General features: G+C 42.6%; 1 protein-coding gene across 2 annotated transcripts in view; it reads left to right on the top strand.

Annotated features, from left to right (window-relative positions):
• The window catches only part of ABCC5 (ATP binding cassette subfamily C member 5), a 273,093-nt gene that overhangs the window by 135,386 nt on the left and 119,611 nt on the right, over positions 1–18,096 (top strand). For both annotated transcript variants that reach the window (XM_033958465.1, XM_033958466.1), the window contains one exon: positions 13,770–13,913. In XM_033958465.1, coding sequence (XP_033814356.1) covers positions 13,770–13,913 — 144 coding nt within the window. The remainder of the gene's footprint in view (positions 1–13,769; positions 13,914–18,096) is intronic.

Genomic DNA, 18,096 nt, shown 5'->3' with positions numbered 1-18,096 from the left:
AATGGAGAGAGTATCTCTAATGTTCGAGTGGATGCTCACCTGGGAAGTAGAGATCATCAAACGGTTTGGTTTGTTATAATGGCTAAAGTGGAAAGCGGCCGCACAATACTTAAAGTCCTAGATTTCAAACGTACGGACTTTAATGCAATGGGAAAGTACCTGAAGAAAGAGCTGTTAGGATGGGAGGACATAAGAGAAGTGGAAAGACAGTGGTCTAAACTGAAAGGAGCGATTAAAATGGCTACGGACCTTTATGTGAAGAAAATCAATAAAAACAAGAGAAAAAGGAAGCCGATATGGTTCTCCAACCTAGTGGCTGAGAAAATAAAGGCGAAAGAGTTGGCGTTCATGAAATATAAAAAAACCCAAGAAGAGGAGAGCAGAAAGGACTACAGGGTGAAACTGAAAGAAGCCAAGAGAGAGATATGTCTGGCGAAAGCACAGGTGGAAGAACAAATGGCTAAAAATGTAAAAAAGGGAGACAAAACTTTTTTCAGATATATTAGTGAAAGGAAGAAAATGAAAAAATGGAATTGCTAGGCTAAAAGATGCTGGGAACCAATATGTGGAGAGTGATGAGGAGAAAGCAAATGTGCTAAACAAATACTTCTGTTCTGTGTTCACAGAAGAAAATCCTGGAGAAGGACCGAGATTGTCTGGCAAAGTAACACGAGAAAATGGAGTAGATTCTGCGCCGTTCACGGAGGAGGGTGTTTATGAGCAACTTGAAAAACTGAAGGTGGACAAAGCGATGGGACCAGACGGGATCCATCCCAGGATACTAAGGGAGCTCAGAGAGGTTCTGGCGAGTCCTATTAAAGACTTGTTCAATAAATCTCTGTAGATGGGAGTGATTCCTGGGGATTGGAGGAGAGCGGATGTGGTCCCTATTCATAAAAGTGGTCACAGGGATGAAGCAGGAAACTACAGGCCGGTGAGCCTCACTTCAGTTGTTGGAAAAATAATAGAAGTGTTGCTGAAAGAAAGGATAGTGTACTTCCTTGAATCTAATGGGTTACAGGATCCGAGGCAACATGGCTTTACAAAAGGTAAATCGTGCCAAACGAACCTGATTGAATTTTTTGATTGGGTGACCAGAGAGCTGGATCGAGGACATATGCTAGATGTAATATACTTGGATTTCAGCAAAGCCTTTGATACAGTTCCTCATAGGAGGCTGTTGAACAAACTTGGGCTGAAGTTAGGACCCAAAGTGGTGAACTGGGTCAGAAACTGGCTGTCGGACAGACGCCAGAAGGTGGTGGTTAATGGAAGTCGCTCGAAGGAAGGAAGGGTGACTAGTGGAGTCCCTCAGGGTTCAGGGGCAATCCTGTTCAATATGTTTGTGAGTGACATTGCTGAAGGGTTAGAAGGAAAAGTGTGCCTTTTTGCAGATGATACCAAGATTTGTAACAGAGTAGACACCGAAGAGAGAGTGGAAAATATGAAAAAGGATCTGCAAAAGTTAGAGGAATGTTCTAATGCCTGGCAACTAAAATTCAATGCAAAGAAATGCAGAGTAATGCATTTGGGGATTAATAATAGGAAAGAACCGTATATGCTGGGAGGAGAGAAGCTGATATGCACGGACGGGGAGAGGGACCTTGGGGTTATAGTGTCCGAAGATCTAAAGGCGAAAAAACAGTGTGACAAGGCAGTGGCTGCTGCCAGAAGGATGCTGGGCTGTATAAAGAGAGGCGTAGTCAGTAGAAGGAAGAAGGTGTTGATGCCCCTGTACAGGTCATTGGTGAGGCCCCACTTGGAGTATTGTGTTCAGTTTTGGAGACCGTATCTGGCGAAAGACGTAAGAAGACTTGAAGCGGTCCAGAGGAGGGTGCCGAAAACGATAGGAGGCTTGCGCCAGAAGACTTATGAAGAGAGGCTGGAAGCCCTGAATATGTATACCCTAGAGCAGGGGTAGGGAACTCCGATCCTCGAATGCCGTATTCCAGTCGGGTTTTCAGGATTTTCCCAATGAATATGCATTGAAAGCAGTGCATGCAAATAGATCTCATGCATATTCATTGGGGAAATCCTTAAAACCCGACTTGAATACGGCTCTCGAGGACAGGAGTTCCCTACCCCTGCCCTAGAAGAAAGGAGAGACGGGTGATATGATTCAGACGTTCAAATACTTGAAGGGTATTAACGTAGAACATAATCTTTTCCAGAGAAAGGAAAATGGTAAAACCAGAGGACATAATTTAAGGTTGAGGGGTGGTAGATTCAAAGGCAATGTTAGGAAATTCTACTTTACCGAGAGGGTGGTGGATGCCTGGAATGCGCTCCCGAGAGAGGTGGTGGAGAGTAAAACTCTGAGTTTAAAGAAACTTGGGATGAACACAGAGGATCTAGAATCAGAAAATAATATTAAAAATTGAACTAAGGCCAGTACTGGGCAGACTTGCATGGTCTATGTCTGTATATGGCCATTTGGTGGAGGATGGGCTGGGTAGGGCTTCAATGGCTGGGAGGGTGTAGATGGGCTGTAGTAGGTTTTAATGGAGATTTCGGCAGTAGGAACCCAAGCACAGTACCAGGTAGAGCTTTGGATTCTTGCCCAGAAATAGCTAAGAAGAAAAAATTTAAATTGAATCAGGTTTGGCAGACTGGATGGACCATTCAGGTCTTTATCTGCTGTCATCTACTATGTTACTATGTTGAAAAAAGGGATATTCAGATAAGGTGATCTCTATTCTCTTAGTTTCTCAGAGAATTTCCACCTCTCAGACTTATGTCCATGTTTGGCGTCTTTTTGAGGACTGGTAGAAACATGACGGCAGATAAAGGCCAAATGGTCCATCTAGTCTGCCCATCTGCAGTAACCAGTATCTTTCTCAGAGAGATCCCACGTGCCTATTGTCAGTTTGAAGGTGGCCCCCACAATATTAGGTGGTAAGGGTTAAGTGAAAGGCGTACTGAAAATGTCAGTTTGAAGGTGGCCCCCACAATATTAGGTGGTAAGGGTTAAGTGAAAGGCGTACTGACAAACGCCAGGTCCCAGGTTCAGTTCCCTCACAGATGACTCACCAGGAAGTAGAATAATAGACACGACCAGAGGTGATTGCATAAAGAATATATTATAGAAATAGTCTTACAGAAAAGTAATATTTATAAGCATTACAATTAAGCAGAGAGCATTACACTTAAGCAGAGAGCATTACACTTAAGCAGAGAGCAAGCAGTCTCACTGCCTTACAGAGGTCAGAGGCAGAGAGGGACATAGAAGCTTGTAGTTCTAGGAAGCTTCGTGTTAGATAAATAAAGGGAAGGATAGATAGAGAGAGGGAGAGTGAAGACCGAACCAGAGTGCCGAGCAAAGAGCCAAGAGGTAGTTAGATAGAAAGAGAGAGAGGTCTAGCTTGATAGAAAAAGAGAGCTGTATGTGTGTTGCAGAGAGCAGGCTTTTATACCTTGGAATCTTATTCTGAATAGAGAAAATATTGTATCTCCCAGTATCTTTCTGTTTAGAACTTGCAAACTGTTTGAGACAATGGTCAATTTAATAGACAAAGGAGGGTGAGAAACCTGATGGGATTAAGTCTCTGGCTTGATCTGTGCACCATTATCCTAAGCACCCTCTTAATCAGGCATTAACACCTTTTAGCTAGCCATGATTCAATCGGGGCTACTTGAATCAATCAGGGCTACTGCACACAGAGTCTATCTGCATTCCCATGCCAGAGTTAGATTGATATAATCTCCCAGAGGCCTCTAGGCTGACATCTCCCATACTTTTTTTTTTTTTTTTTTAAATGAAGGCAAGCTTGTGGTACCCTTCTTTAAACAGTCAATCTGCAATTAGCAGATGCTTCTTTTACCTCCAACATTATAGTCGCACGTCCCCTTTGCTGCAGAATCTCCAAGCTATGAAGATAGGTTGTTCCCATTATGAGTTCAAACCTCTGTCTTAGGTTGTATAGGCCATAATCTGGGCGGGGATCCCAGTATGCCTATATCTTACCCGTCGTTGAGCGAGTGAACGTTACATAAGGGATGCAGGAAGCTTTTTCAGGAGGTTCAGGTATAAAGGTACCAAGATGTCATAAGAGAGAGTATCTAAGTATGGGATATGGGATAATATTATATCTGACCCTGGTAATGGTAATGCAATAGGCCATGCCAAATTAAAACCAAATTAGGACCAAATTAGCAAGTGTCAGAAAAGATACTGGAAATACATGTATAACTGCCTTAAAAGTTAGAGGGAAGCTTGTATGATAAGCGTTGTAAAGAAATGTACATGTGTTTCACTTTACAGCAAAGAAAAATCATAATAATACATAACAAAATTTGTACAATAATTAAGATAATGATAGGGTGAATTAAAACATTAAATACGTGGTTTGCAGTGGGCGAATACCCAAAGAAAAGTTCCCAAACTGAGACATGAGCGTCTTGTATTAAATTTTGTGCAATCGGTCGGGATGGATATAGCAACGAAGGCAGAGGGGCTGGAATCGCTATGGGTCAAATTGCCGGGAAACAATGGTGCAGGCATAAAACTGGGACTGTACTATCGCCCACCTGGCACGCCGGAAGGACTCGGACACGACCTGGAAGCTGAACTGAGACAGGAGTGCAGGACTGGAAGTGTAACAGTGATGGGAGACTTCAACTACCCAGGGATAGACTGGAGTACGGGTCACTCCAACTGCACTAGGGAAACAGGATTTGTAGAAGCTGTGAGGGACTGCTTCATGGAGCAACTGGTCAGGGAACCGACGCGGGGGTGTGCTACCCTTGACCTCATCCTGAATGGATTAGGGGGGCCTGCAAGAGGGGTAGAAGTAGGAGGACCACTAGGCAACAGTGACCACAATGAAATCAGATTCACATTAGAAAGGGGGACACCCATAGTAAGGAGAACCGCAACAACTGCGCTCAACTTCAAGAAAGGGAACTATGTTGCTATGAGGGAAACGGTGGGGAGGAAGCTCAGAAACATCTTTAGGATGGAGACTGTGGAAAGCGCCTGGACCCTATTCAGGGACACCCTGCAGGAAGCACAAAAAACGTACGTCCCCAGTTTCAGGAAAGGATGCAAGAACAAGCGGACAAAGGACCCGATTTGGATCTCAGCAGAAGTAAAGAAGGCAATAAATGACAAAAAAGTGTCCTTCCGGAGATGGAAAAAGGATCCAACTGAGGAAAATCACCAGGCGCACAGGAAATGCCAAAAAGAATGCCACCGAGAGGTTAGAAAAGCAAAAGGGAAATACGAAGAGGGGCTGGCCAGGGAAGCAAAAAACTTCAAGGCATTCTTCAGTTACGTAAAGGGGAAACGACCAGCGAGAGAGGAGGTGGGGCCGTTGGACGATGGGGATAGGAAGGGAGTGATTAAGGAGGATAAAGAGGTAGCTGAGAGGTTGAACACGTTCTTCTCGTCGGTCTTCACGAGAGAAGACACATCTAATATACCGGACTCAGAGGAGCTCATGATTGGGGAACAGGCTGAAAAATTGGAGCACATAGAGGTAAGTAAGGAGGATGTCCTCAAACAGATAGACAGATTAAAATGCGGCAAATCACCGGGTCCGGACGGGATCCACCCAAGGGTTCTGAAGGAACTAAGACAAGAAATAGCGGGCACAATCCAGCATGTTTGTAACCTATCCTTGAAAACTGGAGAGGTACCAGAGGACTGGAAATTGGCGAATGTCACACCTATATTCAAGAAGGGATCGAGGGGTGACCCCGGGAACTACAGGCCGGTGAGCCTGACTTCAATTATAGGGAAGATGGTGGAAGCTATGATAAAAGACGGCATTTGTGAGCACATTGAGAGAAATGGCCTACTGAGAACAAGCCAGCACGGATTCTGTAAGGGAAGGTCGTGCCTAACGAACCTTCTGTACTTCTTTGAGGGAATAAGCAGTCGGGTGGACAATGGGGAACCCATCGACATCATTTACCTCGATTTTCAGAAGGCTTTCGACAAGGTACCACATGAAAGGCTGCTTAGGAAACTGTGGAATCACGGGGTGGGAGGGGATGTGCACAGATGGATCGAGCACTGGCTGTCGGGTAGACTGCAGAGGGTCGGAGTAAAGGGCCAATATTCTGACTGGCGGGGAGTCACGAGCGGTGTGCCACAGGGATCGGTGCTGGGGCCGTTACTCTTCAACATATTTATCAATGACCTGGAAAAAGAGGCAAAGTGCGAGGTTATAAAATTTGCAGACGATACGAAACTGTGCGGCAGAGTTAACTCCAGGGAGGAGTGTGAGGACCTGCAAAGGGACCTAGACAAGCTGGAAGACTGGGCAAACAAATGGCAAATGCGCTTTAACGTGGAAAAATGCAAAGTCATGCATATAGGGAAAAAGAACCCGTTGTTCAACTACAAATTGGGGGGGGCATTGTTGGGAGAAAGCAATCTTGAGAGAGACTTGGGTGTGCTGGTGGATGCATCACTGAAGCCATCTGCACAGTGCGCAGCGGCCTCAAAAAAAGCCAACAGGATGCTGGGCATCATAAAGAGGGGCATAACTACCAGGACGCGGGAAGTCATCATGCCACTGTATCGAGCGATGGTGCGTCCGCATCTGGAATACTGCGTTCAATATTGGTCGCCGTACCTCAAGAAAGACATGGAGGTACTTGAGAGAGTCCAAAGGAGAGCAACGAAACTGGTAAGAGGGCTGGAACACTACTCATATGCTGAGAGGTTGGATAGGCTGGGGCTCTTCTCTCTGGAAAAAAGGAGGCTCAGGGGTGATATGATAGAGACCTTCAAGATCATGAGGGGCATAGAGAGGGTGGATAGGGACAGATTCTTCAGACTGAAGGGGACAACAGGTACGAGGGGGCACTCGGAGAAACTGAAGGGAGATAGGTTCAGAACGAATGCAAGGAAGTTTTTTTTCACCCAGAGGGTCGTGGACACTTGGAATGCGCTACCGGAGGAAGTGATCAGGCAGAGTACGGTACAGGGATTCAAACAGAGACTGGATGGATTCCTGAGGGATAAAGGGATCATGGGATACTGAGAAAGCTAACCAGAAAATAAATGTAGAAACCCAACCAGGTCGTGCAGGTGCAAGACCGGAGGGCTAGGACTTTGATGGGAAGATAGGACTCAATTAGGAAACCGAGGTGGCATGGGGGCCCCTTCTGGTGATTTAGACAGGTCGTGACCTGTTTGGGCCGCCGCGGGAGCGGACTGCTGGGCAGGATGGACCTATGGTCTGACCCGGCGGAGGCACTGCTTATGTTCTTATGTTCTTATGGTCCATTTTAAAAAGTGATAGTATGAATCACTTCTTTGGAAGTTTTCTTAAGTTGTTCAATGTAAGTATGGAGTTCAGTAAAGTTCAGCAGCTTGTGGAATGTCTCATTCCCCATTCCAAGAGGTAGTGGATGTACAGCATAAGAAATAAAGTCTGGAATGTCCATAGAATAGGTTAAATAGGAGGAATTGTACAGCAAAGCGTTCTTAGGAAGGTGGCTATATCCGATGAACAGGAAACATTGTGTACAGCATGTGTGGAAAAGTCTTTGCAGTCAGGGTGCAGGAAGATGAATTAGTCCAGCAGGAACCGGCAGTCTCTTTAAACTGGTTAGATGCACACTTGGGATGAAATGATGTTTGCACAGGATCTGATGTTTGCACAGGATCAGTCAAGTCACTGGAAACTGGTGGTGTTCGCCCTTGAGATGAAATGATGTCTGTGCATACCGGGAGGGATTTGAAAAGAGTCCCGATATCATTCAGCAGCTGTACTCCAGTGTGATCCAAATAAGAGATAGAAAATGGAAGAGAAAACATGTTGCCTGTACTGAATGTAGAGAGAGAGAAACCAGGTTGCCTGTACTGAATGCATAGAGAGAGAGAGAGAGAGAGAGAGAGAGACTAGTTGCCTGTACTGAATGTGGCAACATGTATAGTTATGGAAAAAGACAGACAATAATCAGGTACTTAAGGTTCTTAATCAGACATTCCAAAAAGATATGTTTTTGTGTGCTGCATATAACTTATGGCAATTCAGAGAAACCATAATTCTGTACTGAATGTATATATAAAAAAAATTATGTCAGAAATGTGTACTGAATCTAATGAGGAGCATAGAATAAACATGGTATAGATATAGAATAAAACCTTTTCTTAAAAATATAACCCCTAACTAAGCTACATTTAGCATATGCAAATTATAGGGAAAAAAGAACATTGCGCAATTGGGCTAGTTAAAAAAAAAATTGGGGAAAAGAGCTCTAGAAATGGCCAATGTTATGTATCCTGGGGTACCCCCTAAACTAAAACAAATAGACAAAAGACAGACCACATAGGACAGACAACATAAAACACAAATTTTGAGGCGTCGGCATTATTCTTCCATCTGTCAAGTGTTCAGGGCGGAATTTAATTCTGCAAATAAACACTTTGTTATAGAAAAACACAGCAAAGATGAACACCTGAGTAGTACAAATAATGCATATCATAACCATCTCATATTCAGAAAAGGCATAAAGCTAATATCTTCTTTGGAACATCTTTATCTCTGCAGTGATAAAGAGGAACCTTGGAAAACACTAGAAATATCTTTGTGCCAAAATTGGTCTGGGATGGCTATATCCGAACTGCTGCTAGAGAAAAAAAAAAAAAAAACATTTTAAATTAGCAGCAACCTCAAGGTCACCTGGGTCCCACTGCACTCGGAGGAGTGGGCACTGCGGTGCAGAAGTCAGGTGCAGGCTAGATTTGTCTTCTTTTGTCTGCACTGTTGTGTCCTGGCATTCAGAGGCAAGGGGCAAATTCCGAAAATCATTAGTCATGTCTAGGACAGAGAAAAATGCACATTTAGGGTTAAATGTCACAGTCATTTCAGAGTGAGAGGCTGCCACTGGTACTACGGGCTTTGAAGTGTTAGTTAGAGCCTGAGAGTGTATAGTGAGCCTAACAGAGCCCTCTGAATTAGCAAATGACCCAGTTGGAGAGCCACATGCTAAAGAGATAGGTCCACTCAGACCTCTCTCCTCCATCTTAGGCACCAGTTCTGTTGCTGGAGGAAGTACTGGTTGCTGTGTTTGTGGTGCAGGATCTTTGCCCTCAAACAAAATTTCTGTGTACCTTTTCCCACAATTTTGTGCCCAAACTGAAAGATCTGTAGCCTCTGAGTGAGTTACACTACGATCATGCTTCTGCACTGGCAGGCAGCATTGTGTGGCTAACTGCACAGGAATAACCTTGTGAACCAAAGGTTTAGAAGCATTTAGAATTCCTGTACCTAATGCAAGACCAGTCACCTCAACTATTTCTTTGCCTGTATTCTCACTCGTGCTGGCAGTAGTTTCTACAATATCTTTCATTTGTTCCTTTTGTGGGATAGACACACACTTTGAAGCTTTGTCATTTAGACCCTGAATCTCACAAATTTCCATATTTTTCTGATCTCCAGTAGGAGGTGCTCTATCTGTGAAACTGATTCTAGCCCCTGTATCGATCAATTTTAATTTATCCTGACCCTCTATGGTAGTATTAACCTTGGGGCTGTCGGAAATGTCCAAAATCAAAGGTGCAACATACCTCAAGCTGAATTCTGAGTCTGACTTCTTTCCCTTATCCTGTGTCTCCAAAAGTGAGTCCACAGGTAAGTGAAAGGAGTCTGGCTGGGCTGTGAAGGCCTGAGTCACCTTGGCATTCGGACACAGAGAGTCAGGACATCCCTATGGACTAGCACTGTTGTTCCTAGCTGTCAAATCACTTTTTACTCTGTCCAATTCTATCTGCATTGTGTGACGATCCTGTTCCCATTTCCTTTTCTCTTTCTCTAATTTTTCCTTTTGGTCTCTGAGTTCATGGAAGGGAATGTAAGTGGAGGAATTTCTGTAACTACCTCTGCCATGCCCTCTATTTCCTGTGTGTGGTGTGTTCTTGTATTGGGGTGCTCCCTCAGCACGCCACCTTCTAGCTTCTGAGACTGAAATAATTTGAGCTGGCTGGGTCTTCCACACAGACCCAATCCTGAGCAGTAAAGTGTCAAAAGGTGTAGTTTTAGGGTCCTCCGAGAACAACAGAAGGTGTTTAGTAATCTCGGGAGATAATAATTCTAATAGGAATTCTTTATGTTCTCTCTGGCCATAATCTGAGGAAATGGGCCAATGTTCATGTTCGTTAAGTACCGCGTTGATTACCCACACTCTATATGCAAACTGCTCTGGTGTATCACTTGGCAGGGGTGAAAGAGTTCTAAGTACTTGCAAAGAGGTGCAGCGAAATAGTTGTTCGATGCCCATCTTTACAAATTGGTATGGATGAACAAGAGATCCAAATTTATAATAATGTGGACCCAGGGCTAGGTGCATAAGCTTATCAAAATCTGCATTGTTCCTTTTGTATTTCCCTAGACCCCAGTGAATCAGTATGTCAGTAGCCCATTTGCACCATTCATTTATGTTAAAAGGCATAGGGCCCACTTTTTCCACTATTCTTTCAATGTCACTATCTTTCATATGTCCCTGCAGCACTACAGTTACTGGAGCTGTGTCACTTATAGGGGTACTATTGGTATTGCTCTGGCCTGGTAATGAATTTTCCTCACTTTCGTTTGTCGGTTCTTCTTCCTGTTCTACATCTGTAGCTAGTTTACCTTTTCGCTGGCCTGCTACAAAAACAGTGTTTTGTTTTTCAATAAACTGACTACATGGATTATAGGGTGAATGATAGGGTGAATGTTGCACTGGTGCAGACGGCAGAATCTGTGAGGAGACAGCAATAACCTGTCCCTGTGAGGCACATTTTGACTTTAAATACTTTAATTCTGCCTTGGCCTCTTCTAATTGTTCATTTACAGTTAAAAAGGTATTTGTGGCCTGAACAATTTGGGTTCTTAGCATGGATATATTAATTTGTGCCTCATCTAAGTCTTGGGACAGCTGATGGCACTGAGTGTTCAAGTTAGTATTATCTTGTCTTAGGCTAATAATTCCCCTACATAAGCCCTGAATGAAAAGGCATTTGCGTTTATCTGTTTTCTTTCTAAACTCCTGAGAATGAGAAACCATTTGTTTCTGAATATCGTGCCATGTGTGTTCTGGAAAATTACCCTCATATGGACCCCCTTTCTTGTCAAAATATTTGTATACAATATCTAAGAGTTCTTGAAAATCAAAAGGGTTCATATTTGAGGCTGCAGAAGTCTGCCTTGGTTCGTGGGCCTTGCTCATATATTTCATGAGAGAGAATGGGCTTCTAAATGTCCCTGTCTGTGTGTAGCCTTTGAGATTGAAATGCTCCCACTTATGAAGGAGGGAGACTTTAGTTAATAGGTAGAAAAGCGAGGTAAAGCGTGTTAGGCAAGAGTTATTGGCATAAATAATACACTTATGCCCACACTTGCCCACACTGGTTACTACCTGAAATTTACAGGCAGAAGTTTAGCAGGATAAAATATAGAAGAGCAGAGATGTCAGCTGCCAGTTCCAGTCCAGTGTGCACTGGGCCTTTCACCAGGGCAGAGACTGACAAGAAATAGAATTAAAAGCACAAGGTAAAAAAAGTTAAAGTTATTAGTACAGAATGTGGCATGTCTTAATTGAGTGACTGTTTTCACTTTGAACCCTGCTTTTCTTCAGAGCAGCTCAAATATTCTTACATGCAACACCCTAGCAAGCATATAATAGCAAATCATACAATGCAAACTGGCACAGGTAAACTACAAAGACTTTTGATAGTAAAATCTCACCAAATATAAAACCCAAAATATTACTGAAACTTTTCACAATTGTGTCATCCAGTCTAAAACAATTTAAGGGTTCCAAAAGGACTTTTGATTTCTATCTCACTCTGTCTATCAATCAAAATTGAAATAAAATCTCACCAAGTATAAAACCCCACAATATTACTGGAACTTTTCAACAGTGTGTCATCCAGTCTAACGTACAATCAATCTAAGGGTTTTCCAAGGACTTTTGATTTCTATATCACTCTGTCTATACATAATCCTATTGCACAGTGCATAAAAAAATTAAATTCTACTTACCCAAATGAAATCATCAGGAAGGACCGAGACAGAGCCCCCAAAATGTCAGTTTGAAGGTGGCCCCCACAATATTAGGTGGTAAGGGTTAAGTGAAAGGCGTACTGACAAACGCCAGGTCCCAGGTTCAGTTCCCTCACAGATGACTCACCAGGAAGTAGAATAATAGACACGACCAGAGGTGATTGCATAAAGAATATATTATAGAAATAGTCTTACAGAAAAGTAATATTTATAAGCATTACAATTAAGCAGAGAGCATTACACTTAAGCAGAGAGCATTACACTTAAGCAGAGAGCAAGCAGTCTCACTGCCTTACAGAGGTCAGAGGCAGAGAGGGACATAGAAGCTTGTAGTTCTAGGAAGCTTCGTGTTAGATAAATAAAGGGAAGGATAGATAGAGAGAGGGAGAGTGAAGACCGAACCAGAGTGCCGAGCAAAGAGCCAAGAGGTAGTTAGATAGAAAGAGAGAGAGGTCTAGCTTGATAGAAAAAGAGAGCTGTATGTGTGTTGCAGAGAGCAGGCTTTTATACCTTGGAATCTTATTCTGAATAGAGAAAATATTGTATCTCCCAGTATCTTTCTGTTTAGAACTTGCAAACTGTTTGAGACAATGGTCAATTTAATAGACAAAGGAGGGTGAGAAACCTGATGGGATTAAGTCTCTGGCTTGATCTGTGCACCATTATCCTAAGCACCCTCTTAATCAGGCATTAACACCTTTTAGCTAGCCATGATTCAATCGGGGCTACTTGAATCAATCAGGGCTACTGCACACAGAGTCTATCTGCATTCCCATGCCAGAGTTAGATTGATATAATCTCCCAGAGGCCTCTAGGCTGACACCTATCCCAGGCCCTCTTGAATTAAGGCAGTCTCTGTTTCCACCACCTCTTCCGGGAGACTGTTTCACGCGTGCCTTGGTTCCACTTTGAGCTGCTTTGCCTCACATTCTGGAGTTTCTGCAGGATGGCCTGGAGCGAGACCTTGTCTGGTCCTCCCTTCGGGTGCAGATTGCTGCTTTGTTGTTCTTTTGCGGTGGATAACTATCAAGCTGTGAATTTTGTCTTCTCTCCATTCCTTTGTTTGACACTACTGTGTAGATGTTCAGGCACGTCAGGATGCGGTGTTTGGTGTGCATGTTCTTGTGGCTCTTTGGGGGTCCCACCCATGATGAGTCCCATCTGTTTCAGTGCCGTTTTGGAGGACTCTAAAGAAGGAGAAATTAGGTCCTTACCTGCTAATTTTCTTTGTTTTAGTCCTTCCAGACCGGCACAGACCCCGCCCTGTCATTTTGTTCTGTGTGTTCATGAAGAGTATGGGTTTTTCTGTGGGAATTGGTGGTTTTGGTTGTTTGGGGAGTTTAAAGAGTAGCGGCTGGTTTAGTTGGCGATCTGTGGAGTGTTTCTGAAAGGTTTTTGTTCTAATCAGTATCCAACAGTGTTTGCCTTTGTCTTCTTGTAAGTGGGGAGTGGGGATGTTATTGTTTTCTGCTTGGCTATTTGTTAAGACTGATTGTAAGAGGGACTGCACAGCCCACTTGTACAGAAGCCAAAATTCAGTGTCTCTGTCTCCACCTGCTGACAGAGGAGCATAAACCCATCTGTGTCTGTGCCGATCTGGAGGGACTAAAAGAAGATTAGCAGGTAAGGACCTAACTTCTCCTTTTTTTTCCTACATATTACCTTGATGTCTGTTGAAGAAAATGACTACCATCATCATCTTATCAGCTTTGCTTAGATTAACCATGCAGGAGGTTGACTTGTGTTTTTTCATTTTAATTCTTGTAGTACCTTGTTGACTGTGATGATGTGATCTTTATGAAAGAGGGCTGCATCACAGAGAGAGGAACCCATGAGCAATTGATAAACTTAAACGGTGACTATGCTGCCATATTTAACAACTTGCAGCTGGGAGAGACCCCACATATTGAGGTATGATTAAGTATTCTAATTCTAAGTCTATATCTTTTTGAAACTTACTTATTTTTCAGGCAATCCGGTGATTTCCTTGGATCAAATAAATAGGTGTTTTATCACTATATTCTCATGACAATCATTTTGTGTCATTTTGGGAGGACTCCATTCATTGACTCAAAAACATACTTTTTTCTAATTTTTTGATGAATTTGGGAAATAAGGTTTTGTTCACAAAAGATATACCTACCGTGTTTTACCGAAAATAAGACAGGGACTTATATTAATTTGTGCTCCATAAAATGCATTAGGGCTTATTTTCAGGGAATGTCTTATTTTTGGGGAAACACTGTGTCTACCATTGACACTTGCCATGTTATACCTATGCCTCTTGCCCATCCCTTTGTGCACTGGAACCCCACCGACCCTCCCACCTTTGGGAAGGAGGGAAAGGTATAATACGGTGGGAGGGTCGATGGGGTTCCAGTGCACAAAGGTAATGGGAAGGAGGGATCTTAACTAGGGCTTATTTTGGGGGTAGGGCTTATAATAGGACCTACCCCGAAAATCATGCTAGGGCTTATTAAAAGCAACTTCAATGCTGTCAGAGACTCAGCTTGATGTATCGACCTAGATCTCCTGCCTTTGCACTCCCACCATTTTGGTATCTTCTCAGACTTAAGAAAGAAGTTTCCGAAATCCCAGATAGCTGAAGAGCCTGAAGTACAGGAAGCTAAGCATAATTGATGTTGTAACTTGTGGGAAATATCTGACTTAATCGACATAAGAATGCCAAGATTCCTTGATAAGGTACAGGTTATGTTAAACCTCAGTTGACAAATCTGAGTAACTCAATCTTATTGTGACCAGATTTGGTGTTGAACATATGTATTGACAAAGAAATTATACAGTTCTTATAGTTCAATGATTTTTATTGATGACTCCACAACAGTACAAAAATAAAGAATATAAAACATTGCAATCCAAGTCATCCAATTGTATATGCCCCCAACCTCCCTCTCCCTCCTACAATGGTCCTCCTCTGAAATGAGTTGCAAGGAGCAGATAACAGATACAAATGTAAACTGTAGATAGTGTAAGAAAGAGGAAAACAAACTGATTCCAAGGCCAGCCTCCAAAAGAGATAAGCAGTAGAGACCTCATAAGCATAATTGCAATTAAATTTCTTATGATTAATCACACAGAACTCCTTGAATGCAGTATCAGTAATACAAAACCAATTCTCTAGTCCACTCTATCAAGCCCCTCCTTCCAATGTACAGCTTCTCCCATCATAGATGAAGGTAAGAAATCCAGACCAATTATGTCCTCAAAACAAATTCAGAATCTGACTGCGCAATCTATGTGAAATGGAATGTAGGTAGGAATCCCAAATACTCAGAAAAAGCTTTCTTCTTTTGTAAGTGCCCCTAGCATCTCTCGTCTCCCAACCCATCTGTTCATGCAGGCTAACTCTCCCTCCCCAAAAAGAGGGAGCATTAGTCGAAGTCCACTTTCAGGATGGCTTTCTGACCCAAAGTCTAGACCCCCTCCCCTTAATGCTGCTTAAACCCAGCAAGCCCAGCAAATACCTCCAATCTCTGTGCCAATACTCGCGTGATATATGCTCCCACCCTCTTCCAAAAGACCTGAACGTTTAGACAGAGCCAAAAGATATGAAAAAACCCAGCCGCCTCCAAATTACACTTAAAGCAATGTTGAGTCTGCAGATAACCCATTTTATGCATCTGAGGGGTCGTAATATGTGCTCTATGAATCACTTGAAAAGCACACTCCTTTAACAAAACACTACGGACCTCATTAGGAATGTGTACAATACTAGCCCTAGGGATCCCAGGTAGACACTAAACCTCCCAGATCTTGTTCCCATCTGTGTCACAAGAGGGAAAAATCTATAGGGGAAATGGCAGTAGACAAAGCCACCCAAGTATCTGAAAAGGATATCCTCCCAAAGGAAATAAGATCAAACAAGTGTCACAGCTTATCCCCCAAAGGAAAAGCCAGGGCATTCTTGTCTAGTGAAGAAAAATAATGTTTCAATTGACAGTGTAACAGTCGTCCCACCCTAGGTGTTACTATTTGCAAAAAATCTGCAAAGGTAAGCAAAATTCCCGTGGGGTCAAGCAGATGTTCTAAAAGAGATAGGGATTGGGACTTGTATACTCCCTTTTTGTAGTTTTACAACCACACTCAAAGCAGTTTACATACAGGTACTTCAAGCATTTTCCCTATCTGTCCTGGTGGGCTCATAATCTATACCTGGGGCAGTGGAGGATTAAGTGACTTGCCCACGGTCACAAGGCTGGAATGAGCTTTGACAGAGACTCCAGTAGATAGAACCTAAGCACACTACTGGGCATAGCTCTGAGTTTCTGGCACAGAAATATCTGAGAAAAAGGACCATTTAAATTAAATGATTAATTTATGGAGCTTCTATGGTTGGACAGGCTGGATGGCCTGCTGTCATTTACTATGTTATGTTACTGTCCTCCCAGTTGTGAAATGCCTTATTTTCTTGACTTGGCAAAAAAGCTAGATTTCCTCTGATGAGCAACAGTGTGGAACCATTGGGGTTTTACCCCAGATGCATCACCAAAAATCTCCATGCTTAACCATCCAGCTATGTTTGAGGGCTACAGATAAAAGCGTGGTCGGGACGTGTAAAATGGAATTAAAATAATACGGTGCTATTTAGGCCTGTTCCAATGACAGAGGATTATAATGTTGGCTACCCATAAGCCAACCATTAATGTGCCGAAGGAGACAGGCAATGATACAGTTCTTAATATTAGTGCATAGAGAGGTCCTTTGTGTAATCAGAGGCGTTGAAGATCTTAAGCAGGTTTCAGAAAACCTTTTCCTAAAGCCTAAGACATTTTTACCATAATACATGTGTCCAATAGATATTGGAATTAGAAAATAAAACAATACAATCTTTATTTGTATACCACCAATACCTCTTCGAAATTCACATCAGTTCACAAACAATTAAATATCTAATATTAGGCGCTTGGAACTTCCGTATCTGTTCAAAAGGCTCACAATCTAACTAAAGCATCTGAATAAACACATACGATGTAGCAAAGGAAAAAAGAAACCAACATTCATAATCAAAACCCCAGAAAGGGTTAAAACGAAAAACAAAATAGCAAAAATTAATCCAAAACAAAAACAACCAAAACAAATAAAAATAAGATAAGGCCCTGTTAAATTAAACTACCAGCATTTTGAACAGTACAGGTCTAAGTCACTGAACCAGGCAAAATCATTTCCTTAGCAGCTGAAAGCTGGATGTCAGCCGAGGTCACGATGCAAGATTGGCCCTCCTTGCCAATTCCAGGCAGCACAGCTAGAGCACCCATCTCCTCCCTCAGGAATCTCTCCACAGCTTCAACAGCAGTGTCGCAGAGGAAAGAAAAAAACATAAACAGCAGAGGCAGGGTCCAACCATTGTCCGGTCCTTGAATCCCCAGCCACATTGCCGGAAAAGACACCTTCAAAACACCCTCAATCGCTTCAGAAATCGGCTGCGATCTTCCCATATCTCACCAGCACTACCAAATACCTACCTACCTATTCATTATGACTTAATAAATTATGACATCTTCAATCAATTGTGAAATCTTACCTAAATTCAGCACTCGCACATAAATATCATATTGTTACAGTGCTGTTTTGTACCAAAATAAATTTAACCTATAATTTTTTAAAATAAAAGTGTTTAATAATGTTGTGCAATGTGCTCAGTGTTCCAACCCAACGGTCATGAATAAATACTAAGACCAAATGTTTTGGGGAACCATCATCGCATTATTATGTTCCCAGCACCAGCCTATATTATATTGCTATTGACACTGTTTAGTATAGTGCTACTTGATAATACGGCACAATACAGCTAATATTTCTCAAATTCTTAAAGCAATATCAAGGTGGCTTGTTGGGTTCCACCTAGTTTTCTTTAATTGTATTTGGTTAATGGTAGAGCAGACTTGGCTTTGCTGGGGAGTTCCCTGTGCCCCTCTCTTTCTTTCTCCTTTTGTAGTGGTTGTCAACTGCTTTGGTACAAACTGAGGAGCAAGAGTACAGAGCAGGCAGAGCCGAAAAAGTTAGATGATATCTTCTACATAACTTGCAATTAGAGGTGAATTACCCACTGGTTCAAGATTTGTATGGCTTTCTA

This window comes from Geotrypetes seraphini, chromosome 9 (assembly GCF_902459505.1).
Source record: "Geotrypetes seraphini chromosome 9, aGeoSer1.1, whole genome shotgun sequence".
Classification (NCBI taxonomy): domain Eukaryota; kingdom Metazoa; phylum Chordata; class Amphibia; order Gymnophiona; family Dermophiidae; genus Geotrypetes; species Geotrypetes seraphini.
This window is presented reverse-complemented; position numbering and strand designations above follow the sequence as displayed.